At 35.5% G+C, this 22,845-nt stretch overlaps 1 protein-coding gene across 2 annotated transcripts in view; it reads right to left on the bottom strand.

Annotated features, from left to right (window-relative positions):
- Window positions 1-19,959, bottom strand: part of spegb (striated muscle enriched protein kinase b) — a 73,998-nt gene extending 54,039 nt beyond the window's left edge. For both annotated transcript variants that reach the window (XM_043248200.1, XM_043248201.1), the window contains exon 1: window positions 18,780-19,959. In XM_043248200.1, coding sequence (XP_043104135.1) covers window positions 18,780-19,206 — 427 coding nt within the window. In that variant the 5' untranslated portion in view covers window positions 19,207-19,959. The remainder of the gene's footprint in view (window positions 1-18,779) is intronic.
- Window positions 19,960-22,845: the final 2,886 nt, after the last annotated feature.

The raw sequence follows: 22,845 nt of genomic DNA, 5'->3' as shown, positions 1-22,845 counted from the left end.
TAATTACATAATAAAATTCTGAGAGTCTGAGAAATCAGAATTGCAATATATAAACTGAGTTCTGAGTTCATGTATATCTCACAAAACTTTTTTCCTCTGAATGGTGAAATTATGTCTCAAATTGCAAGGAACAAGTCAGAATTGTGCGATTGTGAGAAACTACTAATTTTATATTTTTATCTGTGGTGAAAACGGCTTCCAATCTATTCACCAAGGACTTTTTTTAAAGGTAGCTTTCATGAAAATATATTTTTTGATTAAGAAATGTTGCTTGAGCACCAAATCGACATACTAGAAAGATTGGTGTAATGGCTGCTGAAAATTACATTTTTAAAACAAAGTATATTTTAAAATTCAATAACAGTATTACTGTTTTAACTGTATTTATGATCAAACATTGTGCCCCACAGTGAAAGTCAAAAGACTTGCATAATTAGCTTGAAATCACTGCTTTGCTGAGGATCCCTTGAATAAATCTGACACTGTGATCGTATCTCATTCCAATTTGTTTTCCATGATGACTCATTTTAGCACGTTCAAAGAACAGCCACTCCGAGTATCAGACAGACTGTCTTGCAAACTCTTCACTCATAGCTGCAAATGCCCAGCGGGCAGCGAAATAATGGTTTCCTATCTTAATGTGAATGGCACACTATACAGAGTCAGTGTGAGTGTTATGTAAAAGTGATTAAAGCAAGCAGTGAGTCGTTCTCCAGGAGTCAGTTCCTCCAGTAAGGGCCCAAGTTCCTACTGCACATCTACTGCAAACTCTCCACGCTTAGATCAGCAGGGCCTCCTATTTCCCTCTCCCTGGGGAACCATCTAATGAAATGTGCAGCAATTCCAGAAGCCCTACAAGCACAGTGTAATAACCAAAACGACTCTATTTAACAAGAACAAGTCACATAAATCACAGGGCATGGGCACTTCTGCAGCGCATTTATGTATGTATGCAAAGGAAGTTCAGGCCAAATGTCAAAAAGTCATAATTTTTCCCTCTTTGTTCTGTAAAACAAACTGTTAATGGATAAAACAGAAGATCTGATATTTTTCTTAACATCTCCTTTCGTGTTTACGAGAAGGAAGAAAATAATACCAGGGGAATGACTTGAGGGTGAGTAAATGAAGGCAGACTTTTTCTTTTAACCTGGTCCTAACCCCTGATTGTCTAATGTAAGATGTGGGCAGACACCATCAATGTCTTCAAGGATGCTTCAGACAGCAGTAGTTTATTCATTCCATGCACACACTGTATCTGCAGATAAACAGCATTCTGTCTCTCTAAACACATTAATTTGCAACATGCCAGGCTGCGGGAAGAGTCCAAATGTTACTGGGCTGAGATAACAATAAAAAAAGGCAAGAACTGGCTTGTTTCTTACAAGAAGAAAAAAAATGCTGTGATGCCTTACAAAAAAAGTACTGTGGTAATACCCTGAGATCAGATGTGCTCTGATACCATAGAAATTAATAACTACCCTATTAATGCACAACCATAAAAAATTGCAATCAGTGTTTATTTTTATAAAAATTTAAATAGACTATTGTCCATTTAAGAATATTTTTCAGCCACCATTACCCCAGGCTTCAGTGTCACATGACCCTTCAGAAGTCACTAGCTAAAATCTAGCATGATTATCAATGTTGAAAACGGTTGTGCTGCTTATTTCTGTGGAAACTGACATTTTTATTAAGATTGTTTAATAAACTGAAATATCACAGACACAGCAATTGCTAAAATAGTATTAACTTCTACTTTTTCTATTTTTGGTTAAAACATCTTACTGAATAAACATATTCATTTCTTTTAAAAGTCACCTTTTAAGTATTGTGTACAGTAGTATTTAAAAGGGTTATGCAACATTCAGAATTCTGAACATCAATTCAGATTTTAAATAAATAAATAAGGTAACACTTAACAATAAGGTTCAAAAGTTAACATTAGTAAACTCCTATTAACTAATCCTAGTAAATGTAAAAAAAATTTAAATCACAAATTTTGTTTGCTAACATTCGTTAATGCACTGTGAACTAACATGAATAAACAATAAAAAACTGTATTTGGTGTAACTAACATTAATAAAGATTAATAAAGAGTCTAATAAATGTAAATGCTCATTTTTTGTTTATGTTGACTAATAAATTAACTAATGGTAACAAATGACACAAAAACATTCTCAATTATTTTATCAAAATAATCATACACATCCCTATTTAAATGATATTTTAATATGCTTCAAGCTTTATCACAATACTGTGCTCAAGTTGGTGAATTAAAGGTGAATTAAAATAAGTGATTAAAAAAATGTATTATTAAAATTAACTATTTAAGTGCTGCAAGCAGTTCCATCCATATGGCTAATTTCAAATAGAAGAGCAAGAAAGTGATAATAAGGTGATAACCACTTTCTTATTGGCATCCCAGATTCCTCTCAAACTAAACGTTATCAGTGGAATAATTCAGTACTACCACATCACGTGAGGGCATTGATGCTTAGACTGGCAAATCTCTCAAACGTGCATTGTAATATAGCACTATGAAGACAAAAATCCCTTTCTCCACTGCAGAATGGCAGCAAACCAGAGCAGATGGTTCTCCCTCAGCCTGCTGGAGCCTTGCAGGCACTGCGAAAAAATGATCGAAGCAAATCTGGCTTAATCATCCCTTACAGTAACTGAAGCTGGGAGGTTAATGGGCTGAGTGCAGAGGAAATGGTGGGATGATTGTGGATGGTTTTCCTTTACAACAAGCACCCCGAGTCCATAGTCATCTTGGATGATGCTCGGTCAGTTGATCTAAAGTACCCACAACCAACATGGAAAATGAACTATTTGACACAGCTGCCAATGGTGGTTAGCTGAAAAAAAATACTGGCCGTGAAATTAAACTCCACACTTTTTCATAAAGAAATACTACATGTAAATATGCCAATATATTGTAGCGGTTTTGTGTTTTTTCTCACCTGTTCCAACAGAGCGTGGTATTTCCTTTTTGGTGATTTAGTACAAGTAATAATCTTGTGTGACCACATGGGGTTCGGGAGGAAAGAAATATAACATCCTAGGAATCCTAGATGATAAAATGTCCACAGAGGTGAAGTTGTTACAAGACCCAACCATTGCGCCAGATGTTTTCATCAGCATATGATTTGATTTGAATTGCTCGTGTCGTTTATATATCAACTAAGAACAGATGTTCTCACAATTTGACAAACCTTCGAATGCTGCAGTTTTTAATAAAGTTTCCAGCCATCTGACAAATAACTATTTACTGTCCATATCTAATTTTTACTCACATTTGGTGTTTAGAGTGGGTTAATTATGGACCTTGGACACAGGCACAGACTGATATGTGATATTCCAATGTACTTGAGCTCTAGAAGAAAACAGCAAGGGCATCCAAGAAATCAAAAAGAAATCAACAGTGTGTAAACAACTAGTGCAACTAACCAGATGGACATAATAACACGCAACCAAGCGCACAATCATGCCTTAATAGCAAAAAAAATACAATCTTTATAACGCAGGGAAGAAGAGAAATCTGATTACACTTTATTTTGGGGTGTCCTTGTTATTACGTGCATATGAATTTAAGTATTAGTCAACTACGTGCATTTACAATATGATTAGGATGAAGATTTGGTTTAATTGCATGTAATTATGCCCAATTTATTGCTATTATTTAGTACACGTAAAATGTGTAACAAGCACACCATAAAAAAAGGTCACCAGAAATTCCTATATATTTTGTTGACTTTAAAAGCCATGTGTCCAATCAAACACTCTGGTATTTTAGAGCACGTTCATCCATCACTCAGTACTAGCTAGCCAAATTAGGCAGATGACAACATGGAAAGCTTGCATGACATGCCCTCATTCTCAAAACGCCAACTAAGCATGCTTAGTTGCTTTTATACAGCAAATTATAAGATGACATTATTAAAATAATCAAAATTACTGAATTTTTTATATTTTACATTTGTATGTTTATGTACTATTTTAAAAATGTTTACAAAAACTCTATCTTCAGTGTTTTCCAGCATGATTTCTATTTTCCATATTCACTGTAAAAGTACTTGTCAAGCAGCCATGATGTGAGACTGACACCTCCAGCTGACGCTCTCTAAAACACTTAGCCTCCATTTTCTGCCTTCCTCTCCTCTCCTCTCCTCTCTCTCTCCTGTCTGACTCAAAGCCCACTTCACTCGCTCCTTTGCAGCTCATATGTCTCTTTTTCCTCATCTTTTCTGCTTTTCTTACCCTGACAAATTCAAGCTTTCTTTATGTCCATTTGCAGTTAAACCTGTGCTAATCATGCTGTTCTTCTAAATGAAGTCTTGCAAAACCAGCCAACTTTGAATGAATTTAAAGTGCTGTTGTATTTGTTGTTATAAAAAAAATAATAATGTTTAAAAGCTGCTCCAGATTCTATTGGCAATTAACTCGGTTTTATCACTGGAGTAAACTACATTTTAAAAATACATTACAAAACCGGTATCTTAAAATGCAAAAATATTTTTTATGTTTTTATTGTTTATCTACTGTAAATCTTCAATTTAGTTTCTCCACATAAACAATGCATATGCATGAGATTTTATTTTTACATAATAAGTGATTCTATCACACTAGACATGTATACTATGTATACTTTAGATGTGTACTGCCTGGTCTCTCTGAAATTTCACTGTAAATACCTTACTGCAAACCAAATTTTGCCTTTTTTCTCTATTTTTTTAGCCAGAGAGACTTGTTTTCTCTGCTTATTGAACCTGGAATATTCGTTTAAAGCTCCTTTGCACTAGCAGATCCATCCTGGGCATCGATCATCCAGTAAGAGCAGTCCTATCTCTGACGTAAAGCAACATAATGGAAAAGGGCTAATAAAATTACACAGACAAATTTTAGGCCGTGTTTCATCTCTCTGTCTGCCTGAGCACACAGACATTACTCTCCTTCTGTCCATTAAAGGAGACATTTGTTTTGGCTCAAGTCTCATTAGCTCTAACCCGAAATGGTCCAGTGTACCTGACCTTTCTGCCACTTACTAAAAGGATACAGTATAAACCATGGCAAAATCAGTGCAGTAACACTGCTAATATTGTTGTTACATTTTTTGTGGAATATAACAGTTTTGACTAATAACTCGTAACATCAAACTAGCCGACTGACTAATACTATTTAACACCTGGCACCTGTTTAGACTTACTCCACAAACACAATAAGTTTAAATTTGTACTGCTACTAACCGCAAGTAGGTCAGTATGAGATTGGATAAAGGTAAGTCTATTTAAGTGAAATTAGTTCTGTGTGCGTCTATGTGATTGAGGTTAAATATCATCTTGAGATCTAATCCAACATTATAAGGAGGTCGGGTTAAAAAGGCATACAAACTAAGTCTAACACCTGTGCCAAAACTAGCAACTGTTTACACACTTTATCTGCCATTCAGTTTACCTGGAATGATGGGGTTTCATTGTACTATGAGTGAACAAAAAAAAAACATTATGTGCCGATTGTCACAGACGTTTTGTAACCTTTTCTACTCCGAGTACAGCTTTTACTTCCGCTAGCCGATTGGAAATGAGGTAAATACAAAACACCCTGCAGAGTATGACGCACTAATCCAGCAACAAAAAGCCATTGAACAACAATGCAGTCACACTGCAGATGCACTCAACACACCAAGTCAGGCTCTTAAGAGCATTATGGGAAGTGTCTGTGGCTGCTGATAATAGCCTTTTGCTCCCTTAGGAGTCCTTTTAGCTTTACAGAGTGCCTTAACAAACAGAGAAGGACAACAGCAATTCTCAACGGTGTTTATCTGGTGGCAAAAGCTACACAATCACATCAGAAACACAGAGATCACTGGTCAGATGCCATCAAACAACCCAAGGACATTGTAGGTTCTTAAAAGACACCAAAAGGGATGTGAAAATATCATGTAAAAGAAACTGGGACGATTGTAATGTGCAAAATGTCTTCAATTACAACATAAAAGCCCAGAGCTATTGTGTCTTTCAGTATGGCTACCATTCAAGCGCGAGAGGTGAAAAAATAACATTTTATTTGCCACGCTCTTATTTGCACTAACACAGAAAGGCTTATTTCATGCAATCACAAAATTGATTCCTCTTTTACATCTCCTTGCACTTGAATGAACACACCCACAATATTATCTCCAAATACCTGTCTCAGCAAGTACTCTCGTGAAGACATTCGGCTGTCTTAAGTTAATGTAAACAGTGGAACAAGTCATATGTGCATTGTTATATTGGATCTGTGCTATCAAGCTTAAATGGACAGCAGCCTATAAAAACCTGCTGCAGTCTTTCTCAATGTTAATCAAACAACTTTTAACAAAGAATAATCTATGCTTAATTTATACAGTGAACACTATGCATTACGTTCCCATAACTAAAAACAAATTAGACTTAGTTTTATTGTAACATTGTTCTATTTTATTTCTATGCCTGAAATTTGTTTATTTGTTCTTATTTTTATGCTTAAAATGTTTGACTTCTATTAGTTATTCACCGGTGATTTGACATTTTGATATTGAAATAACTAAGTAATAATGATGACACTGATTTAGGTACTTAATGTTTGATGATTTAGGCTGATGGTTTTGCTGCCTCTAGACGACTGCACTTTTTCGATGACTATTTTTTTTGCCATATACCTGCAGCTAATATGCAGCCTTCCTGGTTTTTAATTGTTTTTATTCAGATTTTATTTGGAATTTTTAGCAAGATCTACCCAGACTTCATCATGGCAAAATATTCTGCTTCTGAACTTTTCCAGTATGAACATGTTGGCACCTCCTGCTACTTGTGTTCTGGATACTTTGCGCTCGCTACATCTTCGCCAGCCAAAGTATGTTCATCTAGGCTCTCACCGAAATTTGGACTCAGAGTCACTTGGATCATCATCATCTATCTCCACATCGTGTTTGTCCTGCAAAATTTTTCCACATTCAGAAGTCTACTGCTTACAGCGGAGGCCACCTTGACACAATCACGTTTGCGTATTTGATCTCTTACTCTATAAATTACAAAGTGACATCGTGACAACATATCTCTGACATTGTTGTGGACGATGAACTGGACCTTTTCTGCCTTGGTCAAACATGGCATCAGACAAATGACTATCTTAATCTAAATATGTGTGCTCTGCCTAGCTACACTTACTACACTTACACTTACTGTCTCATTGCCTTGTTTTTCATCATTTGAATGCTTGGCATTTAAGTTGAACGGTCTCTCACCAGTCTTTGTGTTAAATAATTATTGCCCCCAAAACCTAAGTATGTGTTTTTCTCAGAATTTATTGTGTTCCTGACCCTTGCCAGTGTAATCTGTCCAGTTGTTCTTTTAACTGATGATTTAAACAGTCATGTTGAGAATGTGAATTGTGCTTATAAGGTGATTTTCCTGGATATTCACTATTTCATTTCACTCAGCATGTCAATTTTCCAACACATAAACACAGTCACACATTAGATCTGGTTTGCTCTTAAGGAGTAACCATTAAACAGCTTGAATTTCCAGATGTATGTATAAGTGATCACAAACTCATCACTTTCAATTTGATTCCTCCCTCCTTGCAGACTGAAAGAGCTTGTTTTCCGTTTTAGGAAAATCTGTGATACTTAGTCTTAGTCTTACTATTGGTTACTTACAGGTTGTGGCCTCTGTTGACCAGTATAACTGTTTTTTTGTTTCTTTCAAGAGATCATTTCCATGGTACATCTGAGTTATGTCAAATGAAAGCTTAAGGCAGGCAACTGGAGCGGATATACAAAAAATCTGGTCCATGTTTGATCAGCTTCAGATTGAATTTCATAATACTCTCAAAGCTGCAAAAATGGCATACTATTCTACAATTATTAGTAGGCACACATCTAATCCCAAAGAACAATTAACAATCTTATTAATCCTCCTAGTAACATTAACTGTTCCACTACTAAGTGGTGTAACGAGTTTCTCAACTACTTTTCAACTAAAATTTAGAATGTCTATAATTCTATTGCCCATGAACATGTTTCTAAATTTGTTGAGTTGCATCTTCCAAATGTCTCAGATTATGTTGTTTAGGTTATTGATTCTGATTTTATTTCTAAACTTGTTTGTCAGTTGATCCTTTCCCTACTATTGTATTGAAAAACTGTCTGTTATTGTACCCCATATCACTGCTATTGTCAATCCCTCACTTAGTGAATGTAAAAATTATCAGCTAATTTCCATTTCCATTCCTGGCAAAAGTACTTGAGAGGGGGGTTGGTAGCCAACTCCAAACTCATCTTTACACAAACAGCCTGCTGCACCTTTTCGATCTAGGTTTAGTTCTGGACATAGCATGAAGACCGCTTTAGTTAGGGTCTTAAATGACCATCTCATTATAGCCGATTCTGGGGATTGTCAAATTTTGGTTCTAGTAGATCTTAGTGCTGCATTCGATACAATATGTCACAGCATATTACTGGGCAGGCTATAAAGATGAATTGGTCTATCTGGAACTGTGTTTAGCTGGTTTAAATCTTTCCGAGCATTCTCAGTTTGTTTGCCTTGGTACTAACAGATCTCAGACTGTGCCTTTGCGTCAGGGTGTCCCTCAGAGATTAGTGGTGGGTCCTATTTTATTTAGTGATTACATGCTGACTCTTGGTCAGATTATTCAGAAGTATTGTCTGCCCTATCATTACTTCATGGACGACACCCTAATTTATATTAGCACGCAGTCTGATTCTTCCTCTTTGACTCTTTCTGAAAATTAAAAACCATAGAGGGAGGGCTTTTTCTTATAATGGGCCAAAGCTATGGAACGCACTACCTAAGGAAGCAGCATTCCTATTAAAGAATACCGCTTCCTTAGACTGTTTTAAGAAACATCTTAAGATGCATCTTTTTAGTAAAGCTTTAAACTTTACTTTGATATTATGTAATTTTTGATTTGTTATTTTGTTTGTACATGTTGTAGCATGTTATTATTATTATTAAATTATCAGATGTTTTCTCTCTGATCTTTCTTTCTGCTTAGTCATATTCAGTTTTGGTTTATTTCATTATTTCATTTCATGAAGAAAAATACTTTAGAGGCAAAAACTAAAGACTAAAGATATATAAATATATATATATATATATATATATATATATATATATATATATATATATATATATATATATATATATATATATATATATATATGCCATAATCCTAGAATTGTAAACATTTTTGACAGCTTAATTATTACTAAATAAACCATATTAAGTAAAATCAACTGTTTGTTTGTTTTGGGGTTTTTTGTAAAAAAAGGTGAGTTCATAAAAAATATTTGTCTTCTATTAAAATCTGTATTATGATAAAGCCTTCCTGAAAGTAAATATTTAAACTGTATTTTTACTGTTGGCGCATATATATGTTTCTTAAACCAGAAGATGACAGGTAGACCCACAGCAGTCTGTGAGTTATGAAGAAAAATATTAAATAAATAAATATATATAAATGAAAGAAAATATTAAAGAACTGTCCCCAGTCTTCCCTATGTGGAGAACAGAAGAGTCCCTCAAGTATTGAGTCACCTCTGGAGCAGAGCGGTATTGTGTGGTCTATCTTAGACTGGCAGGGTTATTATGACTCGCGGTGAGGTGGGTGTTTGCAGCCTTTGATCATTACTGGTTTAAATTAGGAATTATCTCAAGCACATGACTTCACTGGCAGTCTGCACGTGAGACTTTGCGCTCCGTGTCAGTCTCACTCATATGTGCCCACATCTACACACACACACACAGCATGGGTGTTTATCCACAAGCTGAAGGACAGCAACAACTGCAGCTCGACACGGGAAGTCCCTGTCTTTCTGTGGCCATTACACCACAGGCATGATCAAACTGAGATAATGGCAGCCAGTCTGTAGGATTGAAGCTACCGCAGTGATGACAAATTGATGCATCATACCAGATATCAGAAACAGACTGAGACCTGTCTGATATGTTTATATCACGCCATTTCCCCAACATTCGTACAGCACACATCCTCAAGCTTCATCAATCTGTGCTGCAGGCTAAAGTCGCCATGAATAAAAGATGAGGTAGATGGACCCTGTTTCTCACTATCTACTCAATCGACACGTAGTTCGCAGTCACAGCAGAAAGAGATACAGTAAATAAGTCTGAGAGTCCCCAGATCTGTATTTTATAAAACAACTAGTGACTTGTTGCTTTAATAAAATAGTAACACATACCCTAGCAAAAACATTTTTAAAAATTCAGTAGATCATTGAAACAAATCAGTCCTCCTAGGCTGCATGTATTTGATCAAAAACCCAGTAAAAACATGTAAAATGTGAAATTGTAAAATGTTACCGCAATTATTATAATAGCTGTCTATTTAAGCATATTTTAAAATGTAATTGTGTAAAACTGTAAAACTGCCATTACTCCAGTCTTCAATGTCAGATTATTGCTTTGGTACTCACGAAACATTTCTTATTATCAGTGTTTATAACAGTATGGCTTATATTTTTCTGGAAACTGTGAAAATGCTTTGATGAACAGAAAGTGTTAAAAAATGCATTTATTTGAAATGGAAATTTTATAATATTAGAAATGTCTTTACTGTCACTTTTTAACAATTTAATACAACTTTACTAATTAAGATTAATAACAGTAGCTAAAAAAAAATACTCGAATGATGGTGTATTACGTCATGTCATTTAATTGCAGAAAGCATTACCAGACCCTCATTCTTCTAAACATTTTGCTTGGTATTTTTTCTGTCAAAACCAAATACAGTATAGATATTTGAACCATGTAGCAACATTCATTACAGCAAAACAGAATCTCAATGTTGCCATCTTTATGTATTTACAGGCACAAAATGAACAGTGTTAATATAAAATGTGTCAAAAGGAAATTCATAATGTACTTTACAACTACTTTATAACTAAAAGTGATGGACAATCATGAAAAATGTACAAAAACTCAACACATAGTTCCAAACGCAGACCATCCAAACAGAATTTAAAGTTGGAGCAATCTAATATTATCACATACTCTCCACTATGTGTGAAAGGAATTTGAAAATACATACAAAACTACTCAGAGGACCAGAAAATATTCAGCTCAGAACTATTTATTCAATTAGCGTAAGCTTCATGGCTCCTCAGTTAATCAGGGGGTCTGGGGCAAATGTTGCGTTTACCCCAGTCTCATGAGTGTAGCATCATGGGAAAGCACTCTGTGTGAATCCATTTGATTTTAAAGCTATGCTAATTAGCAGCATTTAATTGGAAACAGAGGGAGTGCCATGTGTGGAATTTGACTAGTGGGAATACAAATGGAATGGAAAACCAACAATCTTTCTATTCTAAAATGCTCTTCAGAAAACATGAAGTTCCAACTCTAGATTCTAATTGGACGAGCCGTTTGAAGTTAAAAGGCAGATAAATGCACTTCTGTGATTGCACATTCTATACTAATGAATTACATTACTATGTTGTTTGATAATCATAAGCAGACAACATTTAGGCCAAGGAACTTCTTGATGTCTTATCCACCTTATTTTGCAGCTAAAATAACTAAAGCAAATGGCACCAGAAACCTCACATATTCAAGTTACAAATAGCCACGTCCACTCTCATGTCACAAGTAAACTGCTGTTGCCAGTTAAAATGAAAAACACTGAAGCTTTGAAACTTTAATTAGAGGAATAGGGCAAAAAGAAAACAATTAGAGAATGAAAAAAAATTGGTCACTTTTAAGGTTGTGATTCATGCCGTCAGACCATACACCGTTTTTCTGTTAGTAAACACTGTGACCAAATCTGTGCTGTTTTTAATTGGCCACCTCCAGTTTTTGCTTTGTTTTGCCTCCAGCTAGCAATGTGATGTAACTGTGACATCGGCCTTAAAAGGTTAATCGCGATGAATTGCATCCTAAATAAAACTTATTTATTTAATATGTTGGTGTGCACTGTGTCTATTTATTATGTATATGTAAATACACACATATAGAGTATATTTATAAGATTTTTACATGCATATTTTTTTATTTATATCATGTTATATATAAATGTATTTAATATACATAAGCATAACATATTTTCCTTAATAATATACATGCATGGGTGTATTTATATACACATTATGTATACAGTACACACTCATATATACCATGCACACAAAAAAAATTGGTTTGGATGTGATTATTAATAGTTTGTCGGCATTAGTTAATGTCTATAAATCGAATGACATTTCAAAATGCAAATTTTCATTATTCTAAACTGTTCTATTCTTTTTACTGCATTACAGAAACAACCTCTGTATACACTACACTAACACGTTACATGACTATTCACGCAGCCACGACCATTGATTTGTATTGGTAAATACCACATTATTTATACGGCCTAAACATATCTATGGATACAACAACGACAGTGATGTTATTGTTTACACAGTCATCAAGAATACGCAGAGCAAATGTGGGCAGCTATGGCATCGTTTTCAAAAGTCTCTGTTTTGCAACACCGCAGTTTTAGAACTAAAACAGAGGCTGCAACATTTTCAAAAGTTGAACTCAAAATTGTAAACAACAGACGTAACCATTTTGCGCTTTAAAACTATAACACACTGGTGTAAATGTGGTCTAAGATGAACCGCAAACTACTGGTAAAAATTATACGTTTGGGAATAGCAGTATCATCAGGCTACAGGCAATCACAGGAAAAAATGAGTGGGTCAGTAAGGCAATCAAACAACATCTCCTATAAAGTTCATATTGCAAAAGAGGCTTGATGGTTGCACTTTAATCTAAAGAAAACAGCCTGGACCTACTCACGAGTTTCATGCTCCTATATAAAGATCTCGGAGTGACAGGTGAAGCCTCATATAGCAGTGACATGTGTTTCTAGAGATACATATGCTGGTCTGCAATCTTCTCAGTTCATCTGGTGTATTGTTTCATCACAAAGACTTAGCGATTTATTTTTGAAGTTTGCAACAGACGTCTATAAAAATGATACTGCAAAAATATAACAAAAACCAGCACAATTAAAACGCAGAGAATGCCTTAAAAGGTCCTCACTGGCTAAACAATATCCCTTGCTTTTTTACAATTTACAGAGCCGAGTGCAGTCACAGAGACAGGTATCAGATTTTCTGCATACTATTCCAAAATATACATACAGCACCTTTCAACTTATGTCTTGCATCAGTGAACTGTCCAACCTCAAGTCATGTTCAGCACACCACCATTGCAACAATATTCATCATCCAACCCATAGAACAAGAGCAGAGTATGGAAATGTATTATATAGTGTGATTTGCTCCAGAGTGTGAGAGAGAAACACACAGATGACTCAATCCAAACCAAACCAAACGTGTGGTCACCCTTCAAGATCCTCAAATCTTTCTTACATCATAAACCTTGGAAAAGATGCCAGTGTAAAAAGGTGTAGACTGAAATACCGCAGGTCTTAAAAATGCAAGCAAGATGAAGAGGTCTCGAGTGAATGTGGGGTGTTTATTTCTCTCTATGGCACCCTGAAGCCCTTTCATGCTCTTTAAAACACTGGTGAGTCAGATGTTTTTATTCTGGAGCCATCTTATATGCTTAACACCCTAGCAAAACTACTGCCTCGAAGCTGTACCAAAAGATTAGGTAAGGCAATTGTGGCATGCTGCAAGTATTCAAATTTATTTCAAAATCAATGCACATAACTATATGAGCATGTTTTGTTTTATCACATCATTAACAAAGCTCTGAGGTCATGCCACCTCTCCCATAAGCCAGGATGGAATGAGATTACACTGACCATAATTATGGTTTCAATTAGATTAAGGACAAAAGCTCAGAGATACAGTGGAATCTTTTTGAGGTTTCAGGGCAAAAAAGGTGAATGAAACTCCAGACACTTGGACACAATGGTATGTTCACATCTCCAAATTATGGCCTATTTCGTTAAGATGTTGTTTGAAAAAAAACGTAAACAGAATGGCAAACAATATAATATAATACAGTGTATTACATTTTAATGTTAATATAACAGATTTTTTTAAATAGCTTTAATATAGTAAAGAGTAAATAACGATAATATTTAAAAAAATAAAACAAAATATAATATAATTCAACCAAATGTTAAAATAATATTTTAGAAATTAATTAATATTAACAGGTTACAACTATATTTTTCAAAGCTACTGATGAAAAAAAAAAAAATAACATTAATTTATTTTAATGAATATAAAATTTGTCCAAGATGTGGACATTATATTCTTTAATTAATTAATATAAATTTTTAAAAGCTATTGTTGAAGCAATATAAAAATCATTATTTAATTTTGAAACATAATAGCAGTATGCATTATAGATAATTTCACTATCAATAATAAAATTATTCACTTGGTGCATATCTGTACCCTGTTATTCTTGTTGTTCTTTTTTTTTTTATTTTTTTAAAAAAAAAAAAAGGAGGTAACGTTCATAATGTCCAGTGAAGCTTAAAGATAGTAAAAATATATAAAGACTGAAAAAAGATTAAAGACAGAATTTAAACTCATGAACTATTCTTTCATTTTCTGTCTACCATTTCATGTAGAGATTAAGCTGTGACACAAAAGTGCAACACCAGAGGTTTGTTAAAACCACCCACTCACTAAAGGCCAATGAGAACCTAAGCACAAAGTAAACAAGATGCTTTTAAGAAAATTAACATCAGTGGATCATCGTTAAGTGTTGATGCAAACGCAGTTAAAAAGAAAGGATAACTGTCTGAAAGAGCAGAGGAAATGGGCTTTCTAGCGATGCAGAATGTCGCCAATAGCAGATTGGAAAAGCAATAACATTTCAGTGTAGCCTGAGGGGTTGCTTCAACTCATCAGAATCACTACACAAAACAGAATAAATGCATATTAACTCAAGTTTATTCCAATGCACTGAATTAGTCTTTTTGCATCCAGTATTGATTCATATCCACCTACGAGCGATGCAACAACACAACCTCTCAGCTGGACAAAGAAAAGCTGGTGATGACTGAGGGAGGCACAGCTGTGTGCTTTGTTAGAGGGAGCAACAAAATGTACCTCAGCATGTGTGCGCGCGGATGTACGATTTTGAGTGCGATTGTGGCTAGATGCCCTTTTTATAAAATCAACTACTGAGGACTGTTATTACTTCCCCTCCATCATCCTCTTTGCAAATGGTGAAATTGCATTTCACCTACCACAAAAGAACAAAACAATATTCAACCGCTCTAGTAATTTTCCATGAGTCATACGTGCTGATGACAAATTAATAACTTTGTCACTCTGCGAGGGTCCATTAGCAAAACAAGAGAAATCCTTTGAAATCTCTGCAATTTATCGGGGATTATAATTTCCATTTGGATTCAAATATAAATGATGTTTGAGACCTTTCATTACACACTCCACTGAGCATTTGTATGGACATTTTGACCTCTGGGGCCAATGGAAAGTTGTGCACAGCCAACAGAATGCTCTCCTTTCAATGCAATTATTGCTAAGTGTGTGGGCTGAATCTTACTGCGTCCCCCCTCAAATGCAAACGCAAACGTTTTGAGACTTTCTATTCTTTGCTTTGAAAAAGCCACTATTTTAAAGCAAATCGTGCATTCATTAAAATGCAAGATTTTCAACTGCAATTTTTAAGCTAAAGACCTTGACAAGCACTTGAAAGAAAGCTACACATGAAATAAATAAAAAAACAAGAGTAAAGAGAAAATAAAGGCTACTCTGATGAATAAAGCTGTACATTTTGATGTTTCTCTCAACATCCAGATGTACTTTTCTCTCTGTACATCATTTCCATACTGGTTTTTCCACCCCAGCAGTTTAAAACATCCATATTAGAAAAAGCACTCCGTAATGCACAGAGCAATTACAGGTGAAATGTTCCCTGAAGAGACAGAGACAGCAGGCACTTTGCTAGATAACTATTCACTGAGGATGAATATAAGTACTCTCGGTTTGAGTGTCAGCTGAAGCAGACCAGAAATATACATTGCTGTTGCATGTTTACCGATTTAAAGGCTTAGGTTGGGTTGCACCAATAACAATTTACACCATAAAAGGGTTTGTTTATCCAGGTTTTATTTTAATTTGAGTCGTGTTGCACCACTTAAATTTCAACATGGCTTAACAAATCAGTCACTAAACCTTCAACCTGTGATTAAATTTGATTGTCTGCCATGATCGATTCACCGTAAATGGCGGTAAGGTTACTTGTTACTTTCTTTTTTAGTGACATTAGAAACAGCCTTTGCAAGAAGTACTAGAGGGATTAAAAAAACCGTGCTGTTGCAACAGTTATCAAGATCAAAAACATACCAATATCTAATTGACATCCATAGGTCGTGTTAATGAATGCACATGATTAAAGCTACTCTAGTTTTAATGATGGTTAAAGTACAAACAAGTAATAAATGCACTATAAATCTTAGTCCTTATTAGTGCAACCCGCTGTGAAATACTTGTTTGCTATGTTTAAACATGATCGTCACTAGCCAAAGCCAGCTTCGTGTCTTGCCTCACAATCTAAATCAGTAACGATTCTCAGACAGCACCGACTCTTTCAAAGCCGGCTATTTTTAACATTCGTTTAATGATAGTATTCTACAATTGTAAACCAGTTAAAAACATACTCTCCCCCTCATTCAGACTGACTCTAATTGAATAAGGTCTAGGCAAAACTCCTGCGCTGAAGGCCTATATATAGCTGTGATGTCTTCCTGTGTAACCAGAGAATGAGTGGCCTATTAACATCACAAAAATCTGAAGCCTGGCACATTCCACTGTCAGAAATAACCAGAGGGGTAGAGATGGTCCTTCAGGCCAAGAAGACAGGAGAGACATTGAAAGACAGAGAAGTGGGGGGGGCTTAAGAAATGCAGAAATAAGAATGGTGAGGGAAAAGTCGAGATTCATAGACTGGAAATGGTCAGAATGACAAGAAAGTAAAACAAAACAATACAGAATCGAGAAAAATCTGAAAAAAAAAAGAAAAGAGAGGATAACAATGGGTAGGAAGAGGCAGAAATAAAGACATTGTGGGAAAAAAAGCAAAAGAGAAAGACATATGGCATTTAGCTGAGTGACAAGACAGGTGCAAAACACCACAAGCTGTTCAAAGGATTGACAGATGCATCATGACTACAGACGTCATAGACACATATTCTAAATCAGTGGGTCTTAACTGGTTTTGCTTCAGGACCCATTTATTTACTGGACATACAAAAATGTTAAAAAAACTGCACTCAAAACCAAATTGAAAAATAATATTAATATGAACAGCCTTCATTAACACTGAATGCAAAAAACAAAGATCATACAACAATATTGCATTTAATGAGAATGCTGCAAGTATAGTAGAGGTGAAAGCTTGTCCTGGCTACGTAAAGAACCCACACTGTTTCTGTTGATGGAGTGCAAATGAGAAAGCCAAATCCAATGAGAGTCATAAAAGGCGTCTGCATTGCTGACACTTTGGCGATGAATGTTAGTGGCAACCATAACACTGTCAGAATGATGTTCTCTGATGTGGCCAGTTCAGCACTGTGACTGTGAAGGACAACAAGGAGACAAAGCCAATCCATCTAAACAATTCATCTGAAGCTGGACGCCATCCCCTCTCATCACAGAACACACCCTAAACCAATGAATTAACTCTGAACAGCTAAAATAAAATACTTCATATTCCTTTCTGACAAAATTACAATTGAAGATACAATTCACTATTATTTTCTAGGTTTAAGTGATTTACTGAAAATTCAAAGATTTTGTGATGATTTTGTTGGTTAGATCAAATTAAGCATTATTACAAGTATTGCATCTGTTTTCTTTAACTTTTAAATAGAACACCAATTTATATGCCATTTATATTAATGAATGAATTAATGAAGACAATAATAAATTTTTAATGGGTCTTAACACTGTTGACCAATGTTGTAATATTGTCTTTGATGGGTTTTATGTAAAAAAAACCTTGGATATAAATCCAACTTCCAATGTTAAAGCCAAAACTTAAACAATCAAAATAATAAACATTGCTGCAAGGCTGAAAAATATAGCCATAACCATTTTCGCTATATTGCCCAGCCCTATCGTTCATACACTCCTTGACATATAGTTTCTCTGGGAATCTTTGTACATTACTACTGAGATACATTTTAAACTGTAAAAGAAAACAATATCTGCTACATTTCTGCCCAAAGGTAATTGCAAAGAGCACATGAAACCTCCTCTTCATTCCCAGGTTAGTAAGAATGCGAAGTGCTTATTTAAAACCTTCAGAGGAGAAGACGAAGCACCCTGACTTGGGGGGGCGGTAATTTCACAGCTCTACTTTGGGACGGGTGAGCAGTTTGTCTCAGCCCATCAGCTGCCCCCATCATTCCACCCTCGCCACCAAACAGGTCCTAGAAGTAACTGCCACAATGGAACCCCAACCAAACAAAGTGACTGAAGAAGGAGGGGTAGCTACTTCACTTTATTTTCTTTAATTGGATTAGCCACCATTTTGTGAGACACATCAGAGGGATGTGTTACTCCTTTAGCAAATTATCACAGATCATGTTTTGGTGCACAAGAACGACTGCCTTCCACCTTTTTCTCTGAAGCCCAAACTCGATAATTAGCTGCATAAGCTTGACAATCGAGCACAGTGCTCTTATGTTGGGGACCTTATGATGTTCCAGTCAATTCTACAAGGTTGTAAGTAATCCGAGTGAAACATTAGTGTTACATTAACAGTTGCATTCATAGTTACCTTCACCCAAATCCAAAACGGCAAGAACAGCACTGCTTCTGGCCTCTCCAAGATGATTGGTGGCGATGCAGGTATAGAGGCCAGCATCACTGGGTTTGCAGTCCCTGATCCACAGGCCTCCATATTCCTGATTATCCATGTTGACCAGGTCATCGTTGTGGTACCAATAGAGGGTAGGTTGTGGGTCTCCAGCCACAGCCACTTTTAGGCGGATATCACAACCGGTACCTACCGCAGCGTTCCTCATCTTTCGGATGAACACTGGAGGAGTTTGTGTTGGGTAGACAGAAGCAGCAGGGTCTGGTACGACCTGATCTGAACTAACTTTTGCCCGTTTTGATGGTATCCTGGGACTTGGAGGTGCCATTCCTCCTGATTCTTCATCAGCACCCTTTTTCAGGGTCATGTGAACCTCAGCTTTCCTCATGATCCAGCCGAGAGCTTTACAGACTGATACACGCTTTACTAAACTGACTGATGCCTCAAATACATCAAATATCTCTAATGCACAATAAATAACCCAAAAATAAAAAGATTTTTCATCATTTGGAGTTTTGATATGGTAAACATATTCCAAACATTCGAGCAGACATCATCAAATACAAGACTCCAACTTCAGGTTATTAACACCAGTTAAATGCAATACTTACTTATCTTATGACTTCTTAGAAAAGTGGAAATCTCTACCTGCATTAACAGAAGAACTATTGAAAGGCCTTCAGGCATGTAGAAATGTCAAAAAAAAAAAGTATGTAGAAATTTCCCACAGGTTTTCTGCATTATAAATGTTTTGGAATATGTTTCTCACATCCTTGAGATGTCCAATTAGAGAAGCTAAAAACAAAAAGTTTAATCTTTCTCCAATTAAGTGAATGTAGCTTGCACCCGTACTCCTGGCTGGATGGTATTTTTAGAGCGAGTCCCTGAGGATCATATTGCATTAGCAGCTACCCCTGTTGCCTTTTCGAAGATTTGGCTTCAGCTTTCCACCCTCAGATTCAGGTCCCCCAGTTCTTCGGGATCTAAGGGGAAAAAATGACCACTGGATCCTTTAGGCGATTACTCAATTGCAGGATTTCCAATGGGTTTCCAATTCTGTGCCTGCGGTGCCCAGACTTTCGTCCCCTTGCCCTCCAAGTTAAGTGGTCTCACTCATGATAGCCCCCTCCCTCCGCTCGCATGTCCCCCCGGGGAGGTGACAGACAAGTCCCACTAAGTCATCAAGGAACAGCTGTACCCTGATAGGTCAAATTTTTTGGACAGCCCGGATGCTTTGGCCCAGCCCCTCATCTTTGCCCCTGGCACTCACAGCCAATCACAAGCCTCAGAGAGTGTGACATGGGGGCCTAATGAGGGAGGAGTTCAGAATAAAGCTCTGATTCATGTGTCAAAGATAGCTGCTGAGTAAGAATCGGCATCGTCACTACCATCAGTTTCAGTCTTGGCAGTGGGATTTTTTTTACATTTTCTCAAAAAATAACATGATTCAGCACTCAAGCCTTAAAAAGATTCATGTCATTTTTTAGGACAAAATCTATTGATATTTGTTTATCTCATCAGTGAAAGAAATAGTTCAGGATTAAAGAACTAAATACAACCAATGCAACAATAACTTGCAAATTAAAAGAAGACCATGGGAACCAAACAAAAGACTCTAAAAACAACAGCTGCTATGCAACATAGATTGCCATCTGCTGGATAATATGTATACATGCAAGCTGTTTTATGGTTCTACATTATGAAGACAACATACAATATTCATTAACTGTAGTAATAGACTACTTCAAGGATTGTACAAAAAATAAGAACTTTATAAATAAAGTAGCAAATTAATAAGAATGTGAATTAATAAATGCAAACAAACTCATTTCACATATTTCAAAGTCACTAAATAGAAAACATAAAAATGTCCACTATCCACCGACAATGATACCTGTATAGATAGATGGATCAGGATAATCAGCATGGATGATATATCATTCAATCACTAATTAATGAAATCTGTACAGTAAACATCAAATTCATAACTCGAAAAAATATTGTATCCAACGATACAATATAATGCATGCATCAGGGCTATTTATACAGCTTTGAATGTTTTACCTCTAAAACGTTTAACACCAGCAGTGTTTACAAACCGCCAACCCTCTAGTACATTCAACAGTTGACTGATGTTCATTTTTCCTACTTTAAAATGAGATCATAAACAAGTAAAAGGATTTCAGAAGGCTGAATTTCATGCTAAGCATGTGCCTTCTTCTTGGAACCCCCTTTGAAAGGAAAATCCTCTCTGCAGTTTGTCCTGCAGGACCCAGTTGTCATAGAAACAGCATCGCTCTCTGGACTGCTGAATTGAGAGCAAATGTGTGGATGGTGCACAGGTCTCTGAGTGAGTGGGAGGGAACAGGGGAGGCAGATACAACACTTTACTATTCTAACACAATAGGGGAGATAGCAGATGTTTCAGCTGGACACTGTTTAAGGGGATAAAATGACTGGAAAATGCGTGGATGAACGGCAGGCATGGTGACACTGGTGACAAGAATGATGACGTTAATGGACAACAATGAATAGAAGAGTTACACTTACGTGTGGTCGAGTCTCACTTAAAGCTGGAAGGAGAGCGTTGTGATGCCGTGATGAGTGGAGAGTCTTGTGTGTGTGTAAAACATCGCCCCCTGCTGGTTGAAACAATACCCTCATAATTAGGGTGTTTCCTCAGTGATGTCACTAAGAATAGAAGCTGCCCACTGGTGATTACATTTCTCATATTCAGCTCAAATAATCAGCAATTAAAAACATCGATTCCCAAAACAAGGCTAACTAAATATGCCAACTTTTGGTGGAGGAACCCAAGTTCCTTAAAATGTATGAATATGGACAGCAGTATCAAGATTTAAGGCAACGTGGATGTTATAGTCAACGAAAACCTATATAAATAAATATTACTTAAGATAAATAAACAACAAAGAAAAAATCTAATAAAATATAGAAAAACCATTTCATATTTCATTTTAATTTATACTTGATGTTCTAAAAGAATTAAACTGAAAAAATTACTTAACAGAAATATATAAAATATAAAAATATTTGTAAAAATGAGATTAACAAAAAACTACTAAAATGTACAATTAAAATTATAACAAAAATCTTTAAAAATTATTCTAAATATAAAAATATACAGTCTCTCAGTGACTGTTAATTATTTAAGTTATTCTTAAAAGAATTATAATAGATAAATAAAATAGAATATCATATGCAATGAAAATATGATACTCACAATATGAGTTATAAATAAATGAGATATAAATCTTGTAGTTATATTCAGCATTTAAGCTCTACAAAGTGATGATCTTTAAAAATGAATCAATATTATTAAAAAGTTATATATGATTTAGGGGGATTTCAAAGAATCTGAACAATTATTTTGCATTTAAACAAAAAGTAAAAACAGAGGAATTTTTTAATCAGTTACCTGATTTTGTCACACAACTTTAACTTTTCTGCAAGTAAAAAAATAAATAAATAAATAAATAAACATTCCTATAATCTTGCAGTTTTATTAGTAGTCATTCTGAAATTGGGTAGTATTTATAAAGGTCACATAAGAACAATACAAACTATTTGAAGTTATTCAACAACTAATATATTGTGCTAGCAAGTCAACTTTTTTCTCCAAAAAGAATTGTCATTTTTATCACAGGCACAATAAAACATCCAGTAAAAACGTATGCTACTCTTATTCAGATAAAACTGTAACATCAGTTAACACCAACTAGAGAAGCAGTAATAATGGCTTTGACAAATTTAATCAATACACCAATTTGCAAAATAAAATTAGCATGCATTATCAAAACCGACTATTTATTTAGTTTCGAAACAGGATACATAATCTGAGTGCATGGTTTGTAACTGCTTTTCTTTTTGGTTGCATTACCCTTATTTCCTATGTAAGCCTTACATTACTCATATTAGATGGTATGCATGCAGTATCACCATCACGGCCATTTATGAGAATGCAGGTTTATACCTTATACCATTTTTCAAACTTTATACCAGTGTTGTC

This window comes from Puntigrus tetrazona, chromosome 9 (assembly GCF_018831695.1).
Source record: "Puntigrus tetrazona isolate hp1 chromosome 9, ASM1883169v1, whole genome shotgun sequence".
Lineage (NCBI taxonomy): Eukaryota > Metazoa > Chordata > Actinopteri > Cypriniformes > Cyprinidae > Puntigrus > Puntigrus tetrazona.
Note: the sequence above shows the minus strand (reverse complement) of the source record. Positions and strands in the feature narration are given on the sequence as shown.